This window comes from Myotis brandtii, unplaced genomic scaffold (assembly GCF_000412655.1).
Source record: "Myotis brandtii unplaced genomic scaffold, ASM41265v1 scaffold266, whole genome shotgun sequence".
NCBI lineage: Eukaryota > Metazoa > Chordata > Mammalia > Chiroptera > Vespertilionidae > Myotis > Myotis brandtii.
In genome coordinates, this window is record NW_005360124.1 from 12,074,424 (window position 1) to 12,095,355 (window position 20,932).

Sequence of the window (20,932 nt, forward strand, 5' to 3'; positions counted from 1 at the left end):
ATCTTTTTAAAAAATATATTTTATTGATTTTCAAAACTAACCTATGATAATTGGGAGGCACATTTTGTCATAAAGCTATACAAAAAAAAAAAACACGGAAGAAAATTGTTCTGGAAAGGCAGGATAGTGGTTACTTTTGGTGAAACAAAGAGGGTCAAGATAAGGATGGAGCAAATGGAGGGAGTCCTGAGATGATGGCAAAGAACTGGGTAGTGGTTACAAGAGTGTTTGCCTTAGAATTCATTAAGTGATGGAACTATTTTATTTTTTAGAATTTTGTGTCTGTGTTTTATTTTCTAATAAAAGTTTTTTGTTTTTTTTAAAAAAAGATGAATTCCTGTTTAAAATGCACCTGGCTAGCAGCCCTAAGTGTCTCCCTAAGTATGACTCTAAAATATTAATGAAGACTGAAAAGGATGAAAACACACTAAAAATTCATTTTATAGACCATCTGATGCCTAGAGTTAAAGTGAATTCCTACCTGCTATAAGGTATGAGGAGCTTCACTGAGGTAAGCCCTTAGAGTAGAATAATAATAGAATTTCCCTTACAGTGTATTAGGGAGGATTAAATCAATTTATATGTGAAAAGTAATTAGAATAGTGCCTGACTTAGAGCAAAAGGAATATAATGAACAACATAAACTGATGAATAAAAACAGATCCAGAGACAGAGAAGCATCGATCAGACCGTCAAACCTCAGAGGGAAGGTTGGGGATGGTGGGGGTAAGGGGGAGAGATCAACCAAAGGACTTGTATGCATGCATATAAGCCTAACCAATGGACATAGACACCAGGGGGGTGAGGGTATGAGTGGGGGAGTGGGAGGCAATGGGGGGATAAGGACACATATGTAAATACCTTAACCAAAGAAAAAAATTAAAAAATAAAATAAAATAAAAAGCGGATGTAAAAAAAAAAAAGAAGCAGTTAGTTGTGGCAGAGTAGAAATTCAAATTAGAATCTGCAATTAAGTAGTAAAGATATTCTGACAACAAAAAATAATATAGAAATGAGTTAATTGCCAGTGAAAAGATTTTCAAATTACCTTTTATTAGGTAATCTTATAATTTCATAACAGCTGTTTAGGTATATAAACATGTATATACAATTTTCTAAACATGAAAAGCAGTAGTTTATTATTTCTTCTGGCATTTATATTACTCAAATCCTTTCTAAAACATTTGTTATAAAAATCAGTAAAATTGTTCAACACACTTAAAAAAATTTGGGGCATGTGTATATAATTATTTTCAAGCTTGCTTTATAAAAAAAGAGTGCAATTTCTATCCATGTGTTCATAGTGACTTTCAAAAGTAGTTTAAAGAGTGTGGGGAAGAAGGTAGCATTGCCTTGTAATACAGCATTAATTAATACTGACGAAACCCAGGACACTCATAAAAGATCCTTTGTTATCTAACATGTAGTAAAAATATTTAAAAATTAAAACTCCATTTCTATGAATAAAACATAGAAAATAAGACTTTATATTCTTAGGCTAACTTGTTACCATAAAAACTGCATTCATTTTGCAGATATTACTGACACCCCACATTATTTCTTTAAACATATTACGATATTTGAAATTCAAATGGAAACCCACAGACTTCTTCTCCTCCCAATACATTCACTGAATGCAGATTTAAGTGAGCACATCCCATTTTGATTGTGCCTTTTACTTGTGTGCTTTAAAAATGACTAGAGTATAGTACATTTGTGTTTTTAACTGGTACCAAAATCAAGATGAGTGATCTATGCAAAACCAGCAGCCTGTACTTCTAGTAACAGTTGTCATATGAAAAAAAAAAAAAAGCCCTGAGTCAGTATTTTTTGCAAAAGTAATGAAGAAGAGTGCTCTGACGTCATTTTATAACTTATAAAATAGTTAAGACTGTCCAGTATTCATTTGTGTTGTTTTCATTTTGATTGAAGAGGTAATGCTTTTGTTTAGTTAATCCAATTCAGGTTCTTTCTTAATATTCAATTTCATTTAAATCCTCAGAATATCCTGATGACTGCGGAGTTATATCTTCCATTTCTGTCAGGAGATAAATAGACAATAATAGTTTCCTCTATTTTTATTGTAGAAAAATACTGAATTTGCATTCTTATCATTTGAGACTGTTGCAAAATCCCCTTTCAATCAATTTTTTATAATTGGGAAAAATACTGTTACCTGCACAGGGTCCTGCTTGGAATTTAACATCATCAATGGCGATATCACTTCTTATTGACATTCCCCGAATGGCCTCAAAAATTATCTGAAAAATAATTAAGTTTGAATTTAGAAATAGAGTCATCCTGATAAAACAAGACTGATCAGGGACAGATCCAGGTTATATGGGTCTAGAGCAGCGGTTCTCAACCTGTGGGTCGCGACCCCTTTGGGGGTCAAATGACCCTTTCACAGGGGTCGCCTAAGACCATCGGAAAACACATATATAATTACATATTGTCTTTGTGATTAATCACTATGCTTTAATTATGTTCAATTTGTAACAACAAAATTGGGGGTTACCAAAACATGAGGAACTGTATTAAAGGATCGCAGCATTAGGAAGGTTGAGAACCACTGGTCTAGAGCTTAGACTGTTCTTAGGGCTTAAGGAAGAGAATACAAAATCACAACTTCAAATTTAGGTACAAAAGAGAATACTTATTTCTGATGTAAAGAAATTCACAACAAATTACTGGATCCTTGGAGATTCAGATCCCTTTCTCCTGAGATACCTTTGGGTAATTTCCTAGAAATGCTCACCTTGCAATGCTTCCTGGTGATGACCTGGTTTCCCTTCCCCACCTAGAACATCCTACTCCTAGCACTCAGGGCCTATGAGTGGCTTAGAGATCCATAAATCTGCCTCAATCCTGGTGCTAGGTGGAAGAATTTAATATGACTGATGAGATCCATGTATGAACAGCAAAGCACATTCACCTATATATATAAAAGCCTAAGCGACCTTTAGGACCGAATGACCAGAATGACCGGAACAACCAGTTGACCAGTCGCTATGGCGCACACTGACCACCAGGGGGTAGATGCTCCATGCAGGAGCTGCCCCCGGTGGTAGTGCGCTCCCACAGCCAACCTCCCACGGCCTCTCCCTCTGGGCCCTGATTTGGGGGGCTGGTAGGCCAACCTCCCAGGGCCCCTCCTCCCCAGCCACCCAACCCCCCGATAGGCCTCCATCGCTGGCCAGGCCAAGTGACCCCACCCATGCACGAATTCGTGCACCTGACCTCTAGTTAAATTTATAAAAAAGACAATGTTTCACTTATCATGTTAAATACCATGACATCCAAGAAAGCCCAGGATGAAGAGGGAACCAATTTTATGACTTTAGATCCTGAGAAGAAAATAACTAATCCAATATTCAAGTTCTAGGGTAAATCAATTACATTATAATCTCTAAGGCAGCCCAACTATGGTTAATAAACCACTGAGCACTCAAGGGAGGCTATGGGTAATAAAAAGTATCCAGAAGACACAGTTTCTCTATTCATTTAATGAGCAAATGACTCCCCAGTGGACTAGTTTATGATTCAAAGTAAATCAAAGCATATAAAGTGGATAATTAATAAACATATGAAATGATCTTGAAATTAATGACTCAAAGAAGCTTTAATAACAAAATATGTGGCAAAATAACATTAATAGAAATTCTAAGGACACAACCCTAAATGAAGATCCAAATCATTGTCAAGAAGAGTTTTAAAAAATGTCCTAACACATCTATATAGGAGGATATATGAGTGTAGTTAATAAGCATTTTGGTTTTCTGAAAAACAATAAAGCCTGGTTTTTGACCATCAAGTCTACAATATAAAACATAATAGACAAATTGCTTGATGGAATGATATTCTTAACAGTCTGTGGTTGGGCTAAAACACTTGATTTCGTAAAATTTCTTTGAATTTCCTTAATACTTGAGTAATAACTATTTTATAGCATTATGATTCCCCCTTGTATTATGGATATACATCCTATTAGTAAACAATTGTGGTTATTTAAGAATAAGATAAAAATATTACTTTTTTCTTTTAATTTAAGTATTATTTTTTGAGATGGCTACTAAGTCATGAGGACATAAATACTTACTAAGTTGTTTGAACCCAACTACTTAATAAATGGAACTGTTAGGTCTTTCTTTTGGTCGAGGGGCACCAGAAAACAATTAACTGAAACAAAGGGTACCATGAACAAGAACATTTGGGCACCTGGGCTTAGCTGAGTACTGGCACATAATGATTCCTAGTAAATGTTAGGCAGCCTAATAAACATGAATGATGTACATATTTCAGTGAGCTGAGGATCTGTCGAATACTTTCTTTCACTTGCAGCAAAATATAAGAAACCGAGAGGAAAACACCTGAGAGCAGCCGAGGAAGGAAGGGTAAGCCAAAAATCCAAAGGAAATAAAATCGTTTTGTGTTTTTGATCAATAGCCAAATCAGATTCTGCTTAGCACTTTAATAAATCCCTTAGGAAGGAGTATGATTAAAATTTTGCTACTTGGTAACATTTCTTCTACAGGATAATCTGATGATTGGAATGTCATCAGAGGATACCCATATATTTTCCCTATAGAATGAGTCTCAAATCACAGCAGTACTACAGAATTCTAAAAATCATCCCCACCTGCCTACCCTTACTGATGATGTACACATTTACCAGGTCAGTAATAAGTGGTCAATAAGTATTTATTAAAATGAGCGATTTTGGCCTTGTCCTACAGGAGCTCGGTCTGGCTGCCTGATGTAGCTATTGAGAATACCAGGTCTGTCGTGGTGATATGAATTAGAGATCAGAGAGGTTTAGAGGGAATGTATTTTTAGAAACAATAATTAATCTTTTACTATTTTGGTACTTTAAAGTTTGTAAAACCCTTTCACATACATAATCTTTTTAAAAAATATATATTTTTATTGATTTCAGAGAGGGAGAGGGAGAGGGAGAGAGAGATAGAAACATCAATGATGAGAGAGAATCATTGATCGATTGCCTCCTGCACGCCCCCTACTGGGGATCAAGCCCTTGACTGGAATCGAACCTGCAGTTTGTGGGAAGGCATAAAGCCTTTTGCCTGGAATAAGACTGCCTCCCACTGGCATCCTCGTCAACATTAGCAGGAGTGAACAAAAGACCCCAGAGAGCCTCCACCCTCCCACAGCCTCAGCACTTCTCTGTGATGGCATCTTTCTCATACGTGAAAATAATCCTTGGGGCAATCTGCTATTCTTTACTAAATTCCTAGGCAGTTTTATCCATGCTGAGGTAATGGGCCATCCCTGGATAATGGCACATCTTCCCTCTGTCATTTGTCTTTAGCAGTGCTGCACCGTAGACGGCACTGCCACGGGGCCACCTGAGCTTCTGAAATTCCTCCCCATGTAGATCTGTAGAAAAGTTATTGTGGTTGCAGGTGATATAAAATAAAGTCCTTACTTTTGATACCTCTTCCCAGGAAGATTTAGGCTTAGACCAAGCAGCCTGTGGTTACAGTTGGGAGGTCCAGGTCCAGTTCCAGGAGGGTTATCAGCCAGAAGCAAGGATGAGGAGGAAGCAGGGCTTTCAGCTGAAGGTCACACCTGAGAACCGCTCAGAGCAAGTTCAGGAGCAGTCAGGGGTCTGAAGGTTGTTATCTCCCCAGAGCTTTCTGAAGCTTTAGTGCATGGGGGCAGGTGAATTCAGTGGTATCAGGAGACCCCTGCTGATCTAGACTAGCCTGGCTGCTCAACCTCATCTATTGACATGTAAAAGGCTCATTCCTATCACTGCTCGGATTCCCTTACAACCGGGATCCTCAGGACGAAGGTCTTCTGCTGTACACGAGGAGATCCAGGGAGAGACCCAGGACTTAGCATCAACACTCTTAGTTTCTTCCGCACCCAGGTGGACAGAGACTTAAAAATCTACTCTGGACCATGTACTCTGGTCCATGTAGGCTCACAACACAAGCCCTTGTATGTGGGTAAAGAGTAGTGAACGATGCAGCTGCAACAGCTAATGAGATAATAGCGTGTTGAGAAGAAAGGGAAACTGTTTTATAGATCTGCAGGACTCATAGAATGTACTTGACACTCATAATATACCAAGACAAAAATAGATACACTTTCATCGCTGAGCTGCAAAAATCACTTTAGGCACAAATAACCCAAAGCCTAATTTTCCATTCACTGCTTAGATTTAATCAATACAGACTAATTATGTTTACTCTTAAACAAGTACTGCCTTTATCTATGACCCTGAAAGAGAACAAAACATTATCTCTGGTAGCAAGAAATAGAAAGAACATCAGAAGCTTACAGGAATGTTTCCCATTACTGGAGTCTTATCTCTCGTGGCATACCTGGTGCTGCCTCTCACAGCTGTATTCAATCAGCGCGCGGAGCCAGGAAATGCTCTGTTCGCCTCTTCTTCTCCATAAGAGGGACTCTTCACTGTCACCTTCTTTTTTCAAATAAACACTCAGCAGGCCAGTCCCTGCTCCATACATGTGGTAGAAAAAGGCCAAGCAGTGTTTTCCAGCGACTCCTCGCAGAGACCCAGATGAGAGGTGTGCCTTTTGTCCATACACCATATGGGAGGCCTCGATGTACATGTAGTAGCCTTGAGAGCAATGCAAAATCAGGTATTGTTAGAAAGAACACAGATCATATTCTCTTTCTCTTTTGAGTAGTGTTCCTGGAAACAAATTAGAGTAAATGAATGGCTTGACTATAGTACTGATAACGGATATTATCATTTTGGAGAATATGTATAATCCAAGGAGAATAAATATGCTACAAAATTTAGACCACTGAAATAACTTTTTTTCATTTAATAATTTATACTTCAGTTTCATATACGGGAGTTAAATAATATACCAGTATTATACCACTGATATGGTGATTAACATATCAGAATTTAGTCTACTAAGTTCACGGACAATATTGGGAAGCTCCCAGACATTGGTTTAGGGGAGAGAGCACAGATTTTGCAGTCAGGTAGATCTGGGTTCAAGTCTTCACTCTAATATTACCTCTGTGATCCTGGTCTAATGAATTATGCTCTCTGAACCTATATTCATCATTTCCACAAACACAGATCTGAGCAATCCTATAGGCCAGTGGTTGGCAAACCGCGGCTCTTGAGCCACATGCGGCTCTTTGGCCCTTTGAGTGTGGCTCTTCCACAAAATACCACGTGTGGGCGCGCGTGTACAGTGCGATTGAAACTTCGTGGCCCATGTGCAGAAGTCGGTTTTCGGCCTGGGCGAGTCTATTTTGAAGAAGTGGCGTTAGAAGAAGTGGGGGGTGTCGGTCGGTCGGGCGATGGGAGACACGGTGCAGGCGGCCGCGGGATACGAAGCGCGGGGGAGGTACATTGTTTTGAGGTACGTTCGCTGAGGTCGACCCCTTCCAACTCTCCCATCCACACTCGTCTATCTGAAACAAGTATACAAGATGAGTGTGGATGGGAGACCAGCTTAGGAGTACCCTAATTAAGTTAATAACAATGTACCTACCTATATAGTTTAAGTTTAAAAAATTTGGCTCTCAAAAGAAATTTCAATCGTTGTACTGTTGATATTTGGCTGTGTTGACTAATGAGTTTGCTGACCACTGCTATAGGCTATTAAAAGGGTGGGAGACCTGCCCAATTCGGTCTTATAAAATTGTATGTACTATGCGACACTTTCCCCCAGTAAAGTTATCACATGGAACACTGGACCAGTAGAGCCCTGAGATGTGGCCTTCATTGCCACCATGATCTGTCATTCCCATAATCTGCTTTAAAATATTAGGAAAAATACTGTCCACATTTCTGGAGTGCTCACCGATCACATGCCCATTACTAAAACCAATGGTCAATTTGCATCCTTGCCATTCTTAGGCCGCCAGTAACACTGACAAAGTAGGTCACGTCTGCCTCCTAGAAGTACTTTCTGACCTTGGCTTGCAGGACACTGTACTCTCCTGGTTTTTCTCCCATTTTACTGGTCACTCCTTTGCTAGTTAACCTTTCCTCTCTGACCTGTGACCTGGGGGTGCTCCAAGGCCCCATTCTTGAACTTCTCTATTCTCACTCCTTTGATTGCATCTGGTTTCATGGCTTTAAATGTTATATATGTTGTCATTTCTCGAGTTTAAACTTCCAAGTTCTTTGCTGAAATCCAGACTTGTTTATTCAAACTGCCTGATGGATATCTCCATGTATTATTGTCAAATAGACATCTCAGCTGAAACATGTTCAAAACTAAACTCCTAACAGCTTTACCTTAAAACCTACTCCAGCCTTTCTAGTTGGCCAGGCCCAAACCTGGGCCTCCTCTCACTCTCCACACCCAGGCTGTCAGAGTTCCTGTTGGCTCTGCCTTCAAAATATGCCTAGAATCCAGTCACTGCACTTCAGCAAGGAAAGGCACTGTTATTGTTCTTTTCTTTATGGCTTCCTAACAAAAGCTAGGCTAGATGTAAGCAAGTACATGTGTACATTATCCTAATAGAAGGGTATATTTAATTTAATTCCATGGAAAATAAGGCCAAAGCATGACATGACCATGGTTTATCATCCAACTATGTTGAAGATATCTCATTCTATTCTTTTTCCCCCCTTTCTATTCTATACATAAGTTAGTGACATATGGATTGAAATCCTATCTTAATGCATGTTTAACCTAAAAAACATTTTCTCCAAAAAGTAATTTTTAAGGAAATAATACCTGGCTTTGGGGATCCTAAGTCAAGAACTTTGGCAAAAGATGAAACACTCAATGGGGGTGGGGAGGGGAAGGACCCTTTGAAAGATGCTATCACTGGGGAAATGGAAAGCAGGGACTATTGGGGCCTGAAACAAAGTTTGGTTTTTGTTTTGTTTGTTTGTTTGTTTTCACAATACAAAGGAAGTAATGGATCTATCAAGAGGAGAGATGACCCAAGAAGTATCTTTTGTCTTGTGATAACAATATGAGTCCAGCCACAATTGGTCTGAGGTCTTGGAGGAGGGAGGAAAAGCCCTAATCACCTCTAGGATTATCCAATGGAGTTCTTTCTTTCATGAGTACAATGCACTGCACTGACCACTTAGCCCCAAATGCATGAAGCATTACTTAGGTAATGCGTTCACCTCTGGATCTTGGGTATGTGGCTGAAGCCATTACCTAAGGTTTCCAGTTCCAGAGATCTTTGTGTTTAGTACCATGGCATATGAAAGAAATTTCCTAAGCTGTTTGATCTGTGTAATTGTGCTGCTTTTGGGGGAGGGGGAACATGCAGGGGAAAGTAAGTACAATTGCCTTTCCCCGGCATTGACACCAGCCTACTTTTCTTGAGTAATAGTGATCTTTCCAAAAACCCTTCAGGGATATAGATCCTATTTTAAGCACATATGTATATCCCATAAGGCAATACTGATTTAGACTGTTCCGGACCAACATCTATACCTACAAATAGCTGTAACATATTTGTCAGCTGATCAGAGTTTGCCCCTCTGATACACAAATCAATTATTTCTCTGAGTCCAAATCTGTTTTTCTTTTTGACTTGCATGTGACACTTCCTTTCCCCAGAAAAGATCAGAGCTTCATGGAGAGCCAGTCTGCCTCACATGTGCTCGGGAGGCAGAGAAAAGCCGTGTGTTGACAAGCTTTGCCACATTACTACTCCAAATGCTGTCTGTCTCAGCAAACAAAAGCTCCGGATGGAAGCCAGAGAGCCCCAGCGTGGAAACCTCAGACCAGCTCACGTGTTCCTGCACGTGAGGGACTCCAGTCTGTGGAAGGGATTATTAACTGGAGAAAACAAATCACTTTCTTTCTGTGGGTCATTGTTTAACATCCAGGAGGGGGTTCCAATGGGTCTATTGGGAGATCAGGCTCCCATATGTTCCTTGCCCAGCAATTGTGATGTGGAGACACACACCACACTCATAATCCGGAACAGCCACGCAGCTGTTCCTCCAGCCTAGCAGCCCCTGCTCCAGGGCTGGGAAGGAGCCTGGCGGCCTGTGCGAGGCCATGTGGAATGAACAGCTAGCTGCACTCATTAAGCTGGAAGAGGATTCTAAACAACCCGGGAAAAGAGGCATCTTTGGGAAGAGCAACCGCTAGATGTGTCTCTAAGATTGCTTTTTATCATACCATCCGGGAAAAGAGGCATCTTTGGGAAGAACAACAGCTAGATGTGTCTCTAAGATTGCTTTTTATCATACCATTTATTTATTTTAAATATTTTTATTGATTTCAGAGAGGAAGGAAGAGGGATAGAGAGATAGAAACATCAATGATGAGAGAATCATTGATTGGCTGCTTCCTGCACGACCCACACTGGGGATCTAGCCTGAAACCCGGCCATGTGCCCTGACCGGGAATTGAACCGTGACCTCCTGGTTCATAGGTTGACGTTCAACATCTGTGCCACACTGACTTGGCTTATCAGACCTTTAAATGACTTTAAAGCTTGTCATAAATGACAAGTTATTGTTTAAAGGGCAAAGTTTCAGTTTGGGAAAATGAAAAAGTCTGCAGGTGTAGTACAGTGGTGATGCCTGTACAACTATGTGCATGGATTTAATGCTACTGAACTATTATACACTAAAAGATAATTAAAATGATAAATTTTATATTATGCATATTTTATTATAATTTTTAAAAAAGCTTGTCATAGAAGCTTTCTCTGTGTAAGTAGGATATAACATTATCAGAAACTAGTGAGATAAGTCACTGAAAGATTGAAGGACATTGGAGATTTTGATAATCTGGAACTGGTCAGATGGTTACAGACTAATTGGGTAGCATCATTACAGGCTTACCAAAATTCTTAAAGGACAAGGACTTGAATTAACTGTTAAAAATTCTGCTGTGTAACATAGTAAATATATAGTTCTGGTTTTCTTTTGTTTGACAGCACAATTTTATAAGTAAATGTCATTTGGCATTTAATGTAACCTTTTTATTTCTATCACACGAGAAGGGAGTGTTCATAGAAATGACTTCTACCTTTACTTAGTAGCATGTTTGAAGAGAATTTAATTGCCAGGAATACAGGAGACGTATTGAAGCACTGAACAGTGCCAGAAAAGAAATGGATGGTGTCCTTTTCTCAGGAAATTGTTAAGAGAATGATGAATAGCTGTTTTTCTAGGATGTAGTGGAGGGGAGGAGAAAGGGAGGACTCCACTTTTAATCTATTTACTGGTGAACTCAGTGAGCTAGGAAATGTTACACAGAAATCATTTTCTTACTAACCTGCATAGTTATCTGTTGACTTATGTATTATATTATCTCTTGGTCAGAAAATTTCTGCAAACTCCAGGACAACTAAAGCAATTGTTTAAAAAAAAATTCTGACAGCATGCCATCAAATAAATGTTAATAAAATTGCAATAGCCAAAAAAAACCTGGGAAATTTGTTAAGACTTGTCTTTATGTCTTGTAAAGAAATAGCAACTGTTTCAGAAAACTTGCTGATTCTGCCAGGATAGAGCTACTCAAGTAGATGGTGGCAGGAAATGGAGAGACAAATCTCTCGGAGTCCATCCCACCTCGATGCAAGTCAAGATCCATCTGTCCAAATGCCTTTATTATTTTATTAAAGAAGGAGCCAAATGATGGGGCTAGAGTTTTTCTTTTATTTGGTCTTTGTTGTAGAATGACTTGTCCTATGCGATGACTTACTTAAGCATTGGAAATGTTTCCCAAAGTTTAGTCATACAAATACCATCTTTAAGATATTATTTTTGGCTGTCCTCATACTACCTACACTATTATTCATCTCATAATTTTCTTTAAATAGACTTCATTTTTATTACTTAAATACATTTATTCAAATAGGAAACTTATTAGCATGAAAACAGAAAATAAGTTATAAATCATGAAATAATGGTTTTGATGTATTGATTATATATTTTTCTTTTTAAAAACATTTTATTGATTGATTGGCTTCGAGAGGGAGAGAGAGAGAAGGAGAGGGAGAAATTTGTTGTTCTACTTATTTTTGCTTACATTGGTTGATTCTTTTTTGTGCCCTGACTAGGGATCGAACCCATAACCTTGGCATGTCAAGACAACACTCTAACCAACTAAGCTATCCAGCCAGGGCTTCTATATATTTTTCTTGTACATGGATATTACTATCAAATAAAAATGTTTATTCACCTACCACTTAAGTTACCCAGTGATAGTTTGGAACACATTAGTTTAAGATCTTCCAAACTATTAAGTCATCTTACTTGTAGCCATAGGCTGTAGTTTTCTTTTTTTTTTTTTAAATATATTTTATTGATTTTTTTTTTACAGAGAGGAAGGGAGAGGGATAGAGAGTTAGAAACATCGATGAGAGAGAAGCATCGATCAGCTGCCTCCTGCATACCCGCTACTGGGGATGTGCCCACAACCAAGGTACATGCCCTTGACCAGAATTGAACCTGGGACCCTTCAGTCTGCAGGCCGACGCTCTATCCACTGAGCCAAATTGGTTAGGGCTAGTTTTCTATTTATAGAAGCACAAATGACACAGAACAATGAGTCCAAGAAAGTATCCCAGAGGTGAACATGCTAGTTTATAAAAGACTTCCAATTATAAAAATAGTAATACCATTCATTTCAATGGAGCTTTTATAGTATCAAGACTTTTCACAAATATAATCTCAGTTAACCATCAGAGCAGCCCTAAGAGACTAGCAGGACGTCCACCGTAATCTGTATTTTACATATGAGGGAACCAAAGCTCAGGAAAGGTATGTGAACAAACCCGGGCTGTGCAGGCAGCAAGGGGCAGAGCCAGCTCGCTCTCCATCGACTGGTCTTTGCACTAGACCACACCAGGCTACACCTTAGATTTGGAAAGCTTTATGCACCTCCAGTTAGTAAGTAGGAAACTCTAGTTCCCTTGGAATTGCCACACATGATCTTATGTTGATTTTGGTAGACACACAGTCAACTGTCATATCTAAATGGTGGCTTTTCTGAGTTTCTCTTTTTATTTAAAGGGCTGATAGTTACTGGCCATCTAATGCACTTCCCTGTAAAACAGCTTTGAATGCCTCTCCTCTTTCTATTTTCTTCTTGTGTATGTTTTCCAAGTATAAATTGATAGGCTTTAGGGATGGGGAGTGAAAAGGTAAAATGCAGTCTATAATTATAGGTAATGATCAAGTTAGAATTCTATTCTCAGCAAAAATACCCTTCAAATGTAGAGAAAAAATAGACATTCCCAGACAAACAAAAACTGAGAGAATTCATCATTAGCAGATTTGCACCAAAAAACAAAACAAAAACAAAAACAACCCCAGAATCAACACTAAAACAAAAACTAGATGCAGAAGAAAATTCTTTTGCCAGAAGAAAAACATTTTCTACAAAAGAAAATAATTCAAGAGAGAAACATGGAAATGCAGAAAGGAATAAAGTCTAATGTAATGGGGGAAATATGTGAATAAATATAAAAGAATACCAACCCAATAATATTTTCTGGGATTTAAAATATATAGAAATAAAATATAAGACAAATACTATACAAACTGTTAAAAGAATAAGACTAGTAAAATACTGTATAAAATAAACAGGTGAATAAAGGAGAGATTAGAATACTAGGAAAGTAAATACAAGTCTAAATCAGTGGTTCTCAACCTTCTGGCCCTTTAAATACAGTTCCTCATGTTGTGACCCAACCATAAAATTATTTTTGTTGCTACTTCATAACTGCAATGTTGCTACTGTTATGAATCGTAATGTATATATCTGATATGCAGGATGGTCTTAGGCGACCCCTGTGAAAGGGTCGTTCAATCGCCAAAGGGGTCGCGATCCCCAGGTTGAGAACCGCTGGTCTAAATGTTTCAGTAATTACACTAAATGTTTATGATCCAAATACTGCAATTAAAATACAAGATTGTGGAACTGGATACAATATAAAACTTAACTATTGCCACATACAAGAGCCATACTAAAAAAAGTTTACAGAACATTTGAAAGGGATAGAGAAAGAAACATAAACACTTAGTGACATAGAGCTGGTGAAGCAATGCTAATATCAGGCAATGTAGACTTTAAAATAAGAAGCATGACAGAGATAAAGGGACATTTCATAATAATAAAATGGCTTATTTACCAGAATGCATAAGGATTATAAACTTGTATGTGCCTAAAACATAGGTCCAAAAGTATAGACATGCATGAATTCATGAAACTAAAAGGAGAAATAAATGAATCCACAGTCAGAATGGGAAACTAATATACCTCTGAACTGAACAAGATAAAAAAATCAGTAAAAATTAGGAGCTAGATTCAATCAAGAACTAAAAGGAGAAATAAATGAATCCACAGTCATAATGGGAAACTAATATACCTATGAACTGAACAAGATAAAAAAAATCAGTAAAAATTAGGAGCTAGATTCAATCAACATGTATATAGACCACTACATCCAACAACATCAAACTATACATGACTTTCTAATATACATGAAACATTTACCTAAATTGACTATATACTGGGTAACAATATATCTCAACAAACTGCAAAGGACTGAAATCGTTAAGGGAAGATGGGCTTTCCATCTTTGTTTCAGCTGCTAGAAAGGGTGGAGTCAAACACGCATGTCTCCTCCCCTGCCTGCCAGTACATTTTCTAACCAACTTCAGTCCTGGCTCCAGTTGAGATCACCATTTTTTAAGAAAACTTTTGTCATTCCCCTTTTAACCTACCTCTGATTAAATTGCCTTCATGTGCATATCTCTGTAAGCCCATTTATCTCCTCTTTGCAGCAAGATACATAAGCCACGTACTAAATGGAAAGAACAATTTTAAATGCACATGCTGAATGATCTACCCTATGTGTGTTGAATTACGTTTGTAGTACATTCTAGACACAAGACATAAATTTGCACATCAAAGCGCAGTGACTGCCCTAGAATGCTATTCTAGGTTTCCTTGGGAAACAGCACCCCGTGGCGTAACTCACCTACCCCAGTCGTGTGGTCTCCCTTTGGTCCTGTGTAGGAGGTGGGAGTTTCTCCCCTCCTCCTGTGCCAGCTGCTCCGGTTTCTCCTCTCCTGAGTAAATGCACATTCGTCTTGTTCGAAGGTACATTCTCCAGGTGGAGGGGGAAGCTTCTCTGCAAGAAAACAGCAGGTGTTGCAACTACGGAGGCACTTTCAGTGAATATGTTGTCCCTGGCTCTCCCATAGGCTAGCCCACTCTGCATGTTTGAGTGTGGCCTGGCCATAGGCCATGCAGATGAAGAGGGAGCCCCCCCCACCCCCACACACACTGGCAGCCTACTGCCTGTTGCCTCCAGTTAGAGCCTGAACACCACCATGGGCCCTGCCATCAGAGGCAGAGAACAATAGAAATCCCTATTCAAAACAATTGGGCTACTTTGAGAAAGAAACTTCTTCTGAATTGTGAATTTATTCATGTGAATAAGTTTATAAAGCTCTGAACATTGGAGGTATATTGCCTGTATGGAAATGTGGAAAATAATAAAATGCATAATGCAGGAGCTATCTTCAAAATCCAGGATGAGTGAAGGGAGTCGCCGGAACAATTCTGAGTTGCTTTGGAGGAGGGGAAGAACGCGAGAGAACTAAATGGACTTCTAGATTCTAGAATCAAAAGGCATAGCTTAATTTGTGTGGAACAGATTGCTATAATTTTTCTGTGCATCAGCATTGATACCTGTAATGTGGGGATGTTAATTATCCACCTCATGGGTTATGAGGATTGAATGAGGTCATGTATGTAAAGTTTTTAGAACATGGGGTTCTCAATACATATTAGCTAAATGAATATTAAAATTTGGTGTTTTGCTACTTGAAGCCTTATTTTCTATTTCTAAAAACAAGTTTGATGTCTTTAGATGCTAACTTCAATAATTTTAATAATTATCATTAGTAGAATGGTGCCACCTCCCAATTTACTGGGGACTTCTCCTTCTACAGTCAGATTCTTAGCAAATTTCTCTAGTAAATAGGCTGTATTTCATCTCTCTTGCATGATAACTATTTTACTTTGTTTTATTTTGCATATGGTATAAGCTAATGAAGCCTCATTCCCTTCTCTACATCATGCGTGTGGATATTTTTATCTTGTTCTTTGTCTTGTCTTTGCAATGCCCTGCCAAGTCAAGGAACTAAAAACAAATTGTCTTTTAATTAAATAAACATGGAGATTATTCTCCAGTGCCAGATTGCTACCATGTTTTGCCTGTTTGTTAAAGAAATGGGTACCCCATGATTTAGGATGCAGTGGTAATTAGTAGTTACAGACCAATGATCTGGGTTGAGGCATCCATCTTTTTCTCATTACACATAATGCTCAACACATAGCCGCCATCTTTATTTTGTCACTATCATCAAGGCTTGACCCATTGTTCTGCTGTTATTTAATTCACTTTGAAAATATTTATGACATTATCATTTTAAAATTACAGAGTGGGACACAGGTAGGTTCACAGCTGTGAGTACATGAAACATAGAGTTGATTCTTGTATTATTATTTATTATTTATTGTATTATTCTCCATATAAACAACTATAGACCCACTTTCCCCCAACCTTGTATATGTTTAGCATCCTATCCGGAAATAGAATAGGATATAGACCACAGGGGCATGAGTAATGGCGAACCATTTATATATGACATTGGAATTACTTCTATTATTTTTTTAAAGTAGAGCGACGCTCATAACGTTATATTGTGTATAATGCTAAATTAGTTTGTGTTCTTAAAAAATTTCGTTCTTAAAAAATTTCATCCATATTGCTTGAAAATCTGCATTCCTGTAAGACAATGATAATACAAATATCAATAGTAACTACAATAGGAGGCATTTGTTTTTAAAGCACCGTTTGTGCCAGGTCCTATGTTAGAGAATTTTGAGGCACTATCCCCAGTATCCAGGTAGGTTTTACTACCTCTCTTACAGATGAGAATATGGGGGACAAAGTCATTTGGATGAAGTCTCACATTGCATTTGAGTCTTCATTTCTAAATCCCACAGCTCTGTAGAAAGGCACTTCTGGAAAGCAAAGCAAAGGGTGGACTAGCACAGATTAAATGTATGTTGTATGTTCTTAGAGAAATAAGAAATGTCTTGTATAGGCCAGGGAGACAAAGAGAGCTGAAGAGATGGCCATCTTACCTGGAGACTGGCAGCTTCCCAATTCTATTGCAATGTCATCCAGGGCTACAAGTCCACAGTCCCAAAAACTTTTGCACAGGCTCATGAAAACCACCTGCAATTCATAAAAATAAAACTATGAATTCTGTTAACTAAAAACGAGAAACTCAGCACAACAGGTGCGCAAAGACAAACAGCAGACACCTCTTCACAGTCCATATGAACGACAGACCACAGTGGCATGAGTAATGGCAAACCATTTACGTATGACATTGGAATTACTTCTATTATTTTTTTAAAGTAGAGCGACGCTCATAACGTTATATTGTGTATAATGCTAAATTAGTTTGTGTTCTTAAAGAATTGAGAGGGGGAAAGCAAGAGATTAACTGTGTGGCAAAGGAAAAACCATCAAGTTTTAAATACGTTCCTCAGATAACCCGCCAAGTGCATGCAGAGTTGATGGTATGCCAAGCATTTTTAAAAACATTTCCAGTACAAACATTATTGATTTTTGGGAAATGACTTTCTGGCACTGTGCTTCATTCATATTGTGAACAAAGTCCCAAGTGATTTGCAATCCGGGGACTTATGTTCCAATCCCACCCCCCCAAAAAAAAAGATCTATGACCCTAGGATGGTATTGCTAATAAAAGCCCTAAATGCAGTTATTTTATCAGACCAAACATTTTTTACTGTTGCATGTGAAGGAAAAAAAATCTATACCATAAATTATTAAATTCATTCTGCAAGAGAGAGAGAGAAAAAAAATCTTAGATTTGTTTCCATTAGGCCAATTTTAAAGCCTACTTTTCATATATAGGATGAGCAAAGAGTACTTTTCAAGTCATTTAGATTTCCACTGTACTGTACTTCATGGTTTGCAAAGCTGCTTCGCATGTATAATCTAATGTTTAATTAGCACAAGTTCATTCAATCCACATTCAATCTCTCAAATACAAATCTTAACTCCAATAAAGACAAGGAGATATAACAAAAGCTGAAACCAAAATTATAAATAATGAGAACATTTGATTTTTTGGCTTACAATATTCAGTGTGTTATATATTAAATTCATCTGTGTTAGCAGTAGGATCCCTTTGTTGTTTGATGATCAGAGCCATCAGAATATATAATTTATTTAAAAAGAAAATTTTTGAAAGCCACATGACAATTTTCCAGTATGCAAAATATAAAATGTCTTCAGCCAAGATCTTCAGCATAATTACTAATTGTAAGATGTGTGCAAGTTTACTTGGATTATATTTATATTGCTTTAAATGATAAAAGTATATTAGTTTGGAGATGGGATACTATAACTACATAAATTTATAGGGAACAACATAAAAACAAATTTTTAACCTTGTTAATTTTCTCATCTTTAGAGATTCTAGAGAGTCTGCAAATTATCTGAACATGTGAAATATTTTATTTGCAGGATTTGTGCCAGGGAACTTATTAGCACAGCAAAGATCTGTGCCATCAATCCTGAGTGTAGTTATATTGTATTAAGAGTTTTTTTTGTTATATGGGAAGGAATACTAATCGTCTCATAATTCATTCAATTACTATGCTGCAGAGAGAAAAGTCTGGCTTTTTATCCTTTTAGAAGCTTTACAAGAATAGTGAAATTTTCACAAGAATAGTGAAAAGTACTTTTGTAAATTGAATCTGTGGGAGGGAAATGATTCATCATTACCTAAGAGTCAAACATTTAGCGTGTAAATGCTTTCTAAAGTGAAGAAATATTAGCATGCTTTCATATGTTTACTACAGCTTTATTTTATAACGACCATAAAACAAAACAAAACAAAAAAGAAACAATCCAAACATTTCAAAAATAGAAGAAATAAAATGTGCTCCACAATCTAAGAAACAGGTAGTTGTTTTAGCTCTGATAGTTTGTAAATATTATTTAGTCATACAGAAATATATTCCTTTCATCATGTTAAGTGAAAAAGCTGGTTACAGGAAATAATAAAAAGCTCATCTAAAAATACATAGAAAAAAACCTTGAAAGCTGATCAAATTCATAACAATTATGTTAGGCTCATGAATTTAGGAGGCGTAAACAGAATTTCCCCTTATTTTCTAAACATTCTATAATTTTGTTATAATTCTTTTAAATAGAAAAAGGAATCAGGATATCTATAATTAAGATGTGGAATAATGAGTTCGTGTGTCCTAGATTGGCATTGTTTATTATGATAGTCGCTAGGACTAAGTAAAATTAAAAATGCATTTCTTCAGTCACACTAGCCACATGCCAAGTGCTCCATAGCCACACAGCACGAGTGGCCAACTGAATTGGACACAGCAGACACCTAACATTTCCTCACTGCAGGAAGTCCCATTGGAGAGAACTTCCTGGCTCCTTTTGGGCATTCCAAACAATCTGTCATCTGCCACAGTGGGTTAAGTGAAATGCTAAAGATGTTCTGGAACTGTACTGGGTTGTTCTTAGAACTCTTTCCACACAGAGACTACTAGCCATACCACATGCTGTTCTGTCTGATAAAAGGTCCATAGTCAGCCAGCTAAGGATTACATTCAAACTATGGTCTCAAACCCCAAATCTGTTTGGCAGTTGTCCATCAGCATCCCAACACACACAAAAGATACACGACAAGATCAGCTTGCTTGGTTTAACACATTGGACTTTCCACCTGCTATTAATAATGCTGATAATGTCAGCTCCTATTCTTGAGCCACCATCTTACATTGTGAGGGCTACTTGAGGTGGAGAGGTTATTCTAGGTAATTCGTGACATAGCAAGCTGATGGTGGGGTCTGGTTGTCACAGGACGAAGGGAAAGCCAAACATTTTGGTCTGTTCTTAAGAACTCTGTCTCTGGGTCCAGTTAAGAATGTGGCAAGAATAGAATTGGCCACAGTTTAAATTCTTGAGGAATCAACCTCTTTTTATTTTTAGATCTTTTTAAAAAAGAGTGTTTATTTCATTTTAGTATTTCAAAGCAAGTGGGGTATTTCTAAAGACTAGGGGAAAAACCCTAGGCAACTTGAGTGCATATTAATATCTATTTGAGAGGGGAGAAGAAGAGGGATGAAGGAAAGTGATCTCTTGTAGATAGGTGTTTCTGATTTTATGCAAATCTCTTAAAAGTTAGAGGCAAATTAGATTTGTGTAAATCAATTTGTTTTAGTGTACTAAAGGTTCCAGTTTTTGGCACTGGTGATACTTTAACATTTTTGTTCGATAGAGAACATTCATTGTTGAGGAATCTTACCTAGACTAGCTTTGGAAACAGGCAATTATTCATAATGCTGATAATGTCAGCTCCTATTCTTGTGCAGCCATGTTACATTGGTGGAGAGGAGGAGGTGGAGAGGTTAATTTAGGGTAGTTTGTGACATAGTACGCTGATACCAATATTGCTAGATGCCAGTATCACCCCCAAGTCATGGCAATCAAAAATGTCTCCAGACATTGGCAAGTACCCTTGGGGTGGGGACAAAATCTCCTCTGGTCCAGGGTGGTAGAAACTGCTGTACGGATTATAAAACCCCATTTATCAAATTCCTATTCTGTGTCCTCCCTGTGCTGGCACTTTCAGATCTGTTCCCTCATTATCTGATTCACTGTTATTTTCAACCTATTTCTTCTCCCAGGTCAGAACAGAAGAGTTGTTTTCTACTTTAAAAGTGGACTAGATTGAGTTGGTTTTCTCTCCTGCACATCACTGGGGAATGGTTCGAATAAGGAATGAAATATCTCCAAGCCCTGGAAATAAAAGTCAAAGGAGTGTAAAAGCAAGGGAGATGTACTAACACTCAAACTGAATCATCATCCCCGAGATTAGCAGGGCTTT

General features: G+C 37.9%; 1 protein-coding gene across 1 annotated transcript in view; it reads right to left on the bottom strand.

Moving 5' to 3' along the window:
• Positions 1–1,031: 1,031 nt before the first annotated feature.
• The window catches only part of MAMDC2 (MAM domain containing 2), a 135,276-nt gene continuing 115,375 nt past the window's right edge, over positions 1,032–20,932 (bottom strand). The window contains exons 12-16 of the mRNA XM_014541232.1: positions 17,124–17,217; positions 14,944–15,096; positions 6,351–6,610; positions 2,177–2,261; positions 1,032–2,038 (exon numbers count right to left, since the gene is read on the bottom strand). Coding sequence (XP_014396718.1) covers positions 1,974–2,038; positions 2,177–2,261; positions 6,351–6,610; positions 14,944–15,096; positions 17,124–17,217 — 657 coding nt within the window. The 3' untranslated portion in view covers positions 1,032–1,973. The remainder of the gene's footprint in view (positions 2,039–2,176; positions 2,262–6,350; positions 6,611–14,943; positions 15,097–17,123; positions 17,218–20,932) is intronic.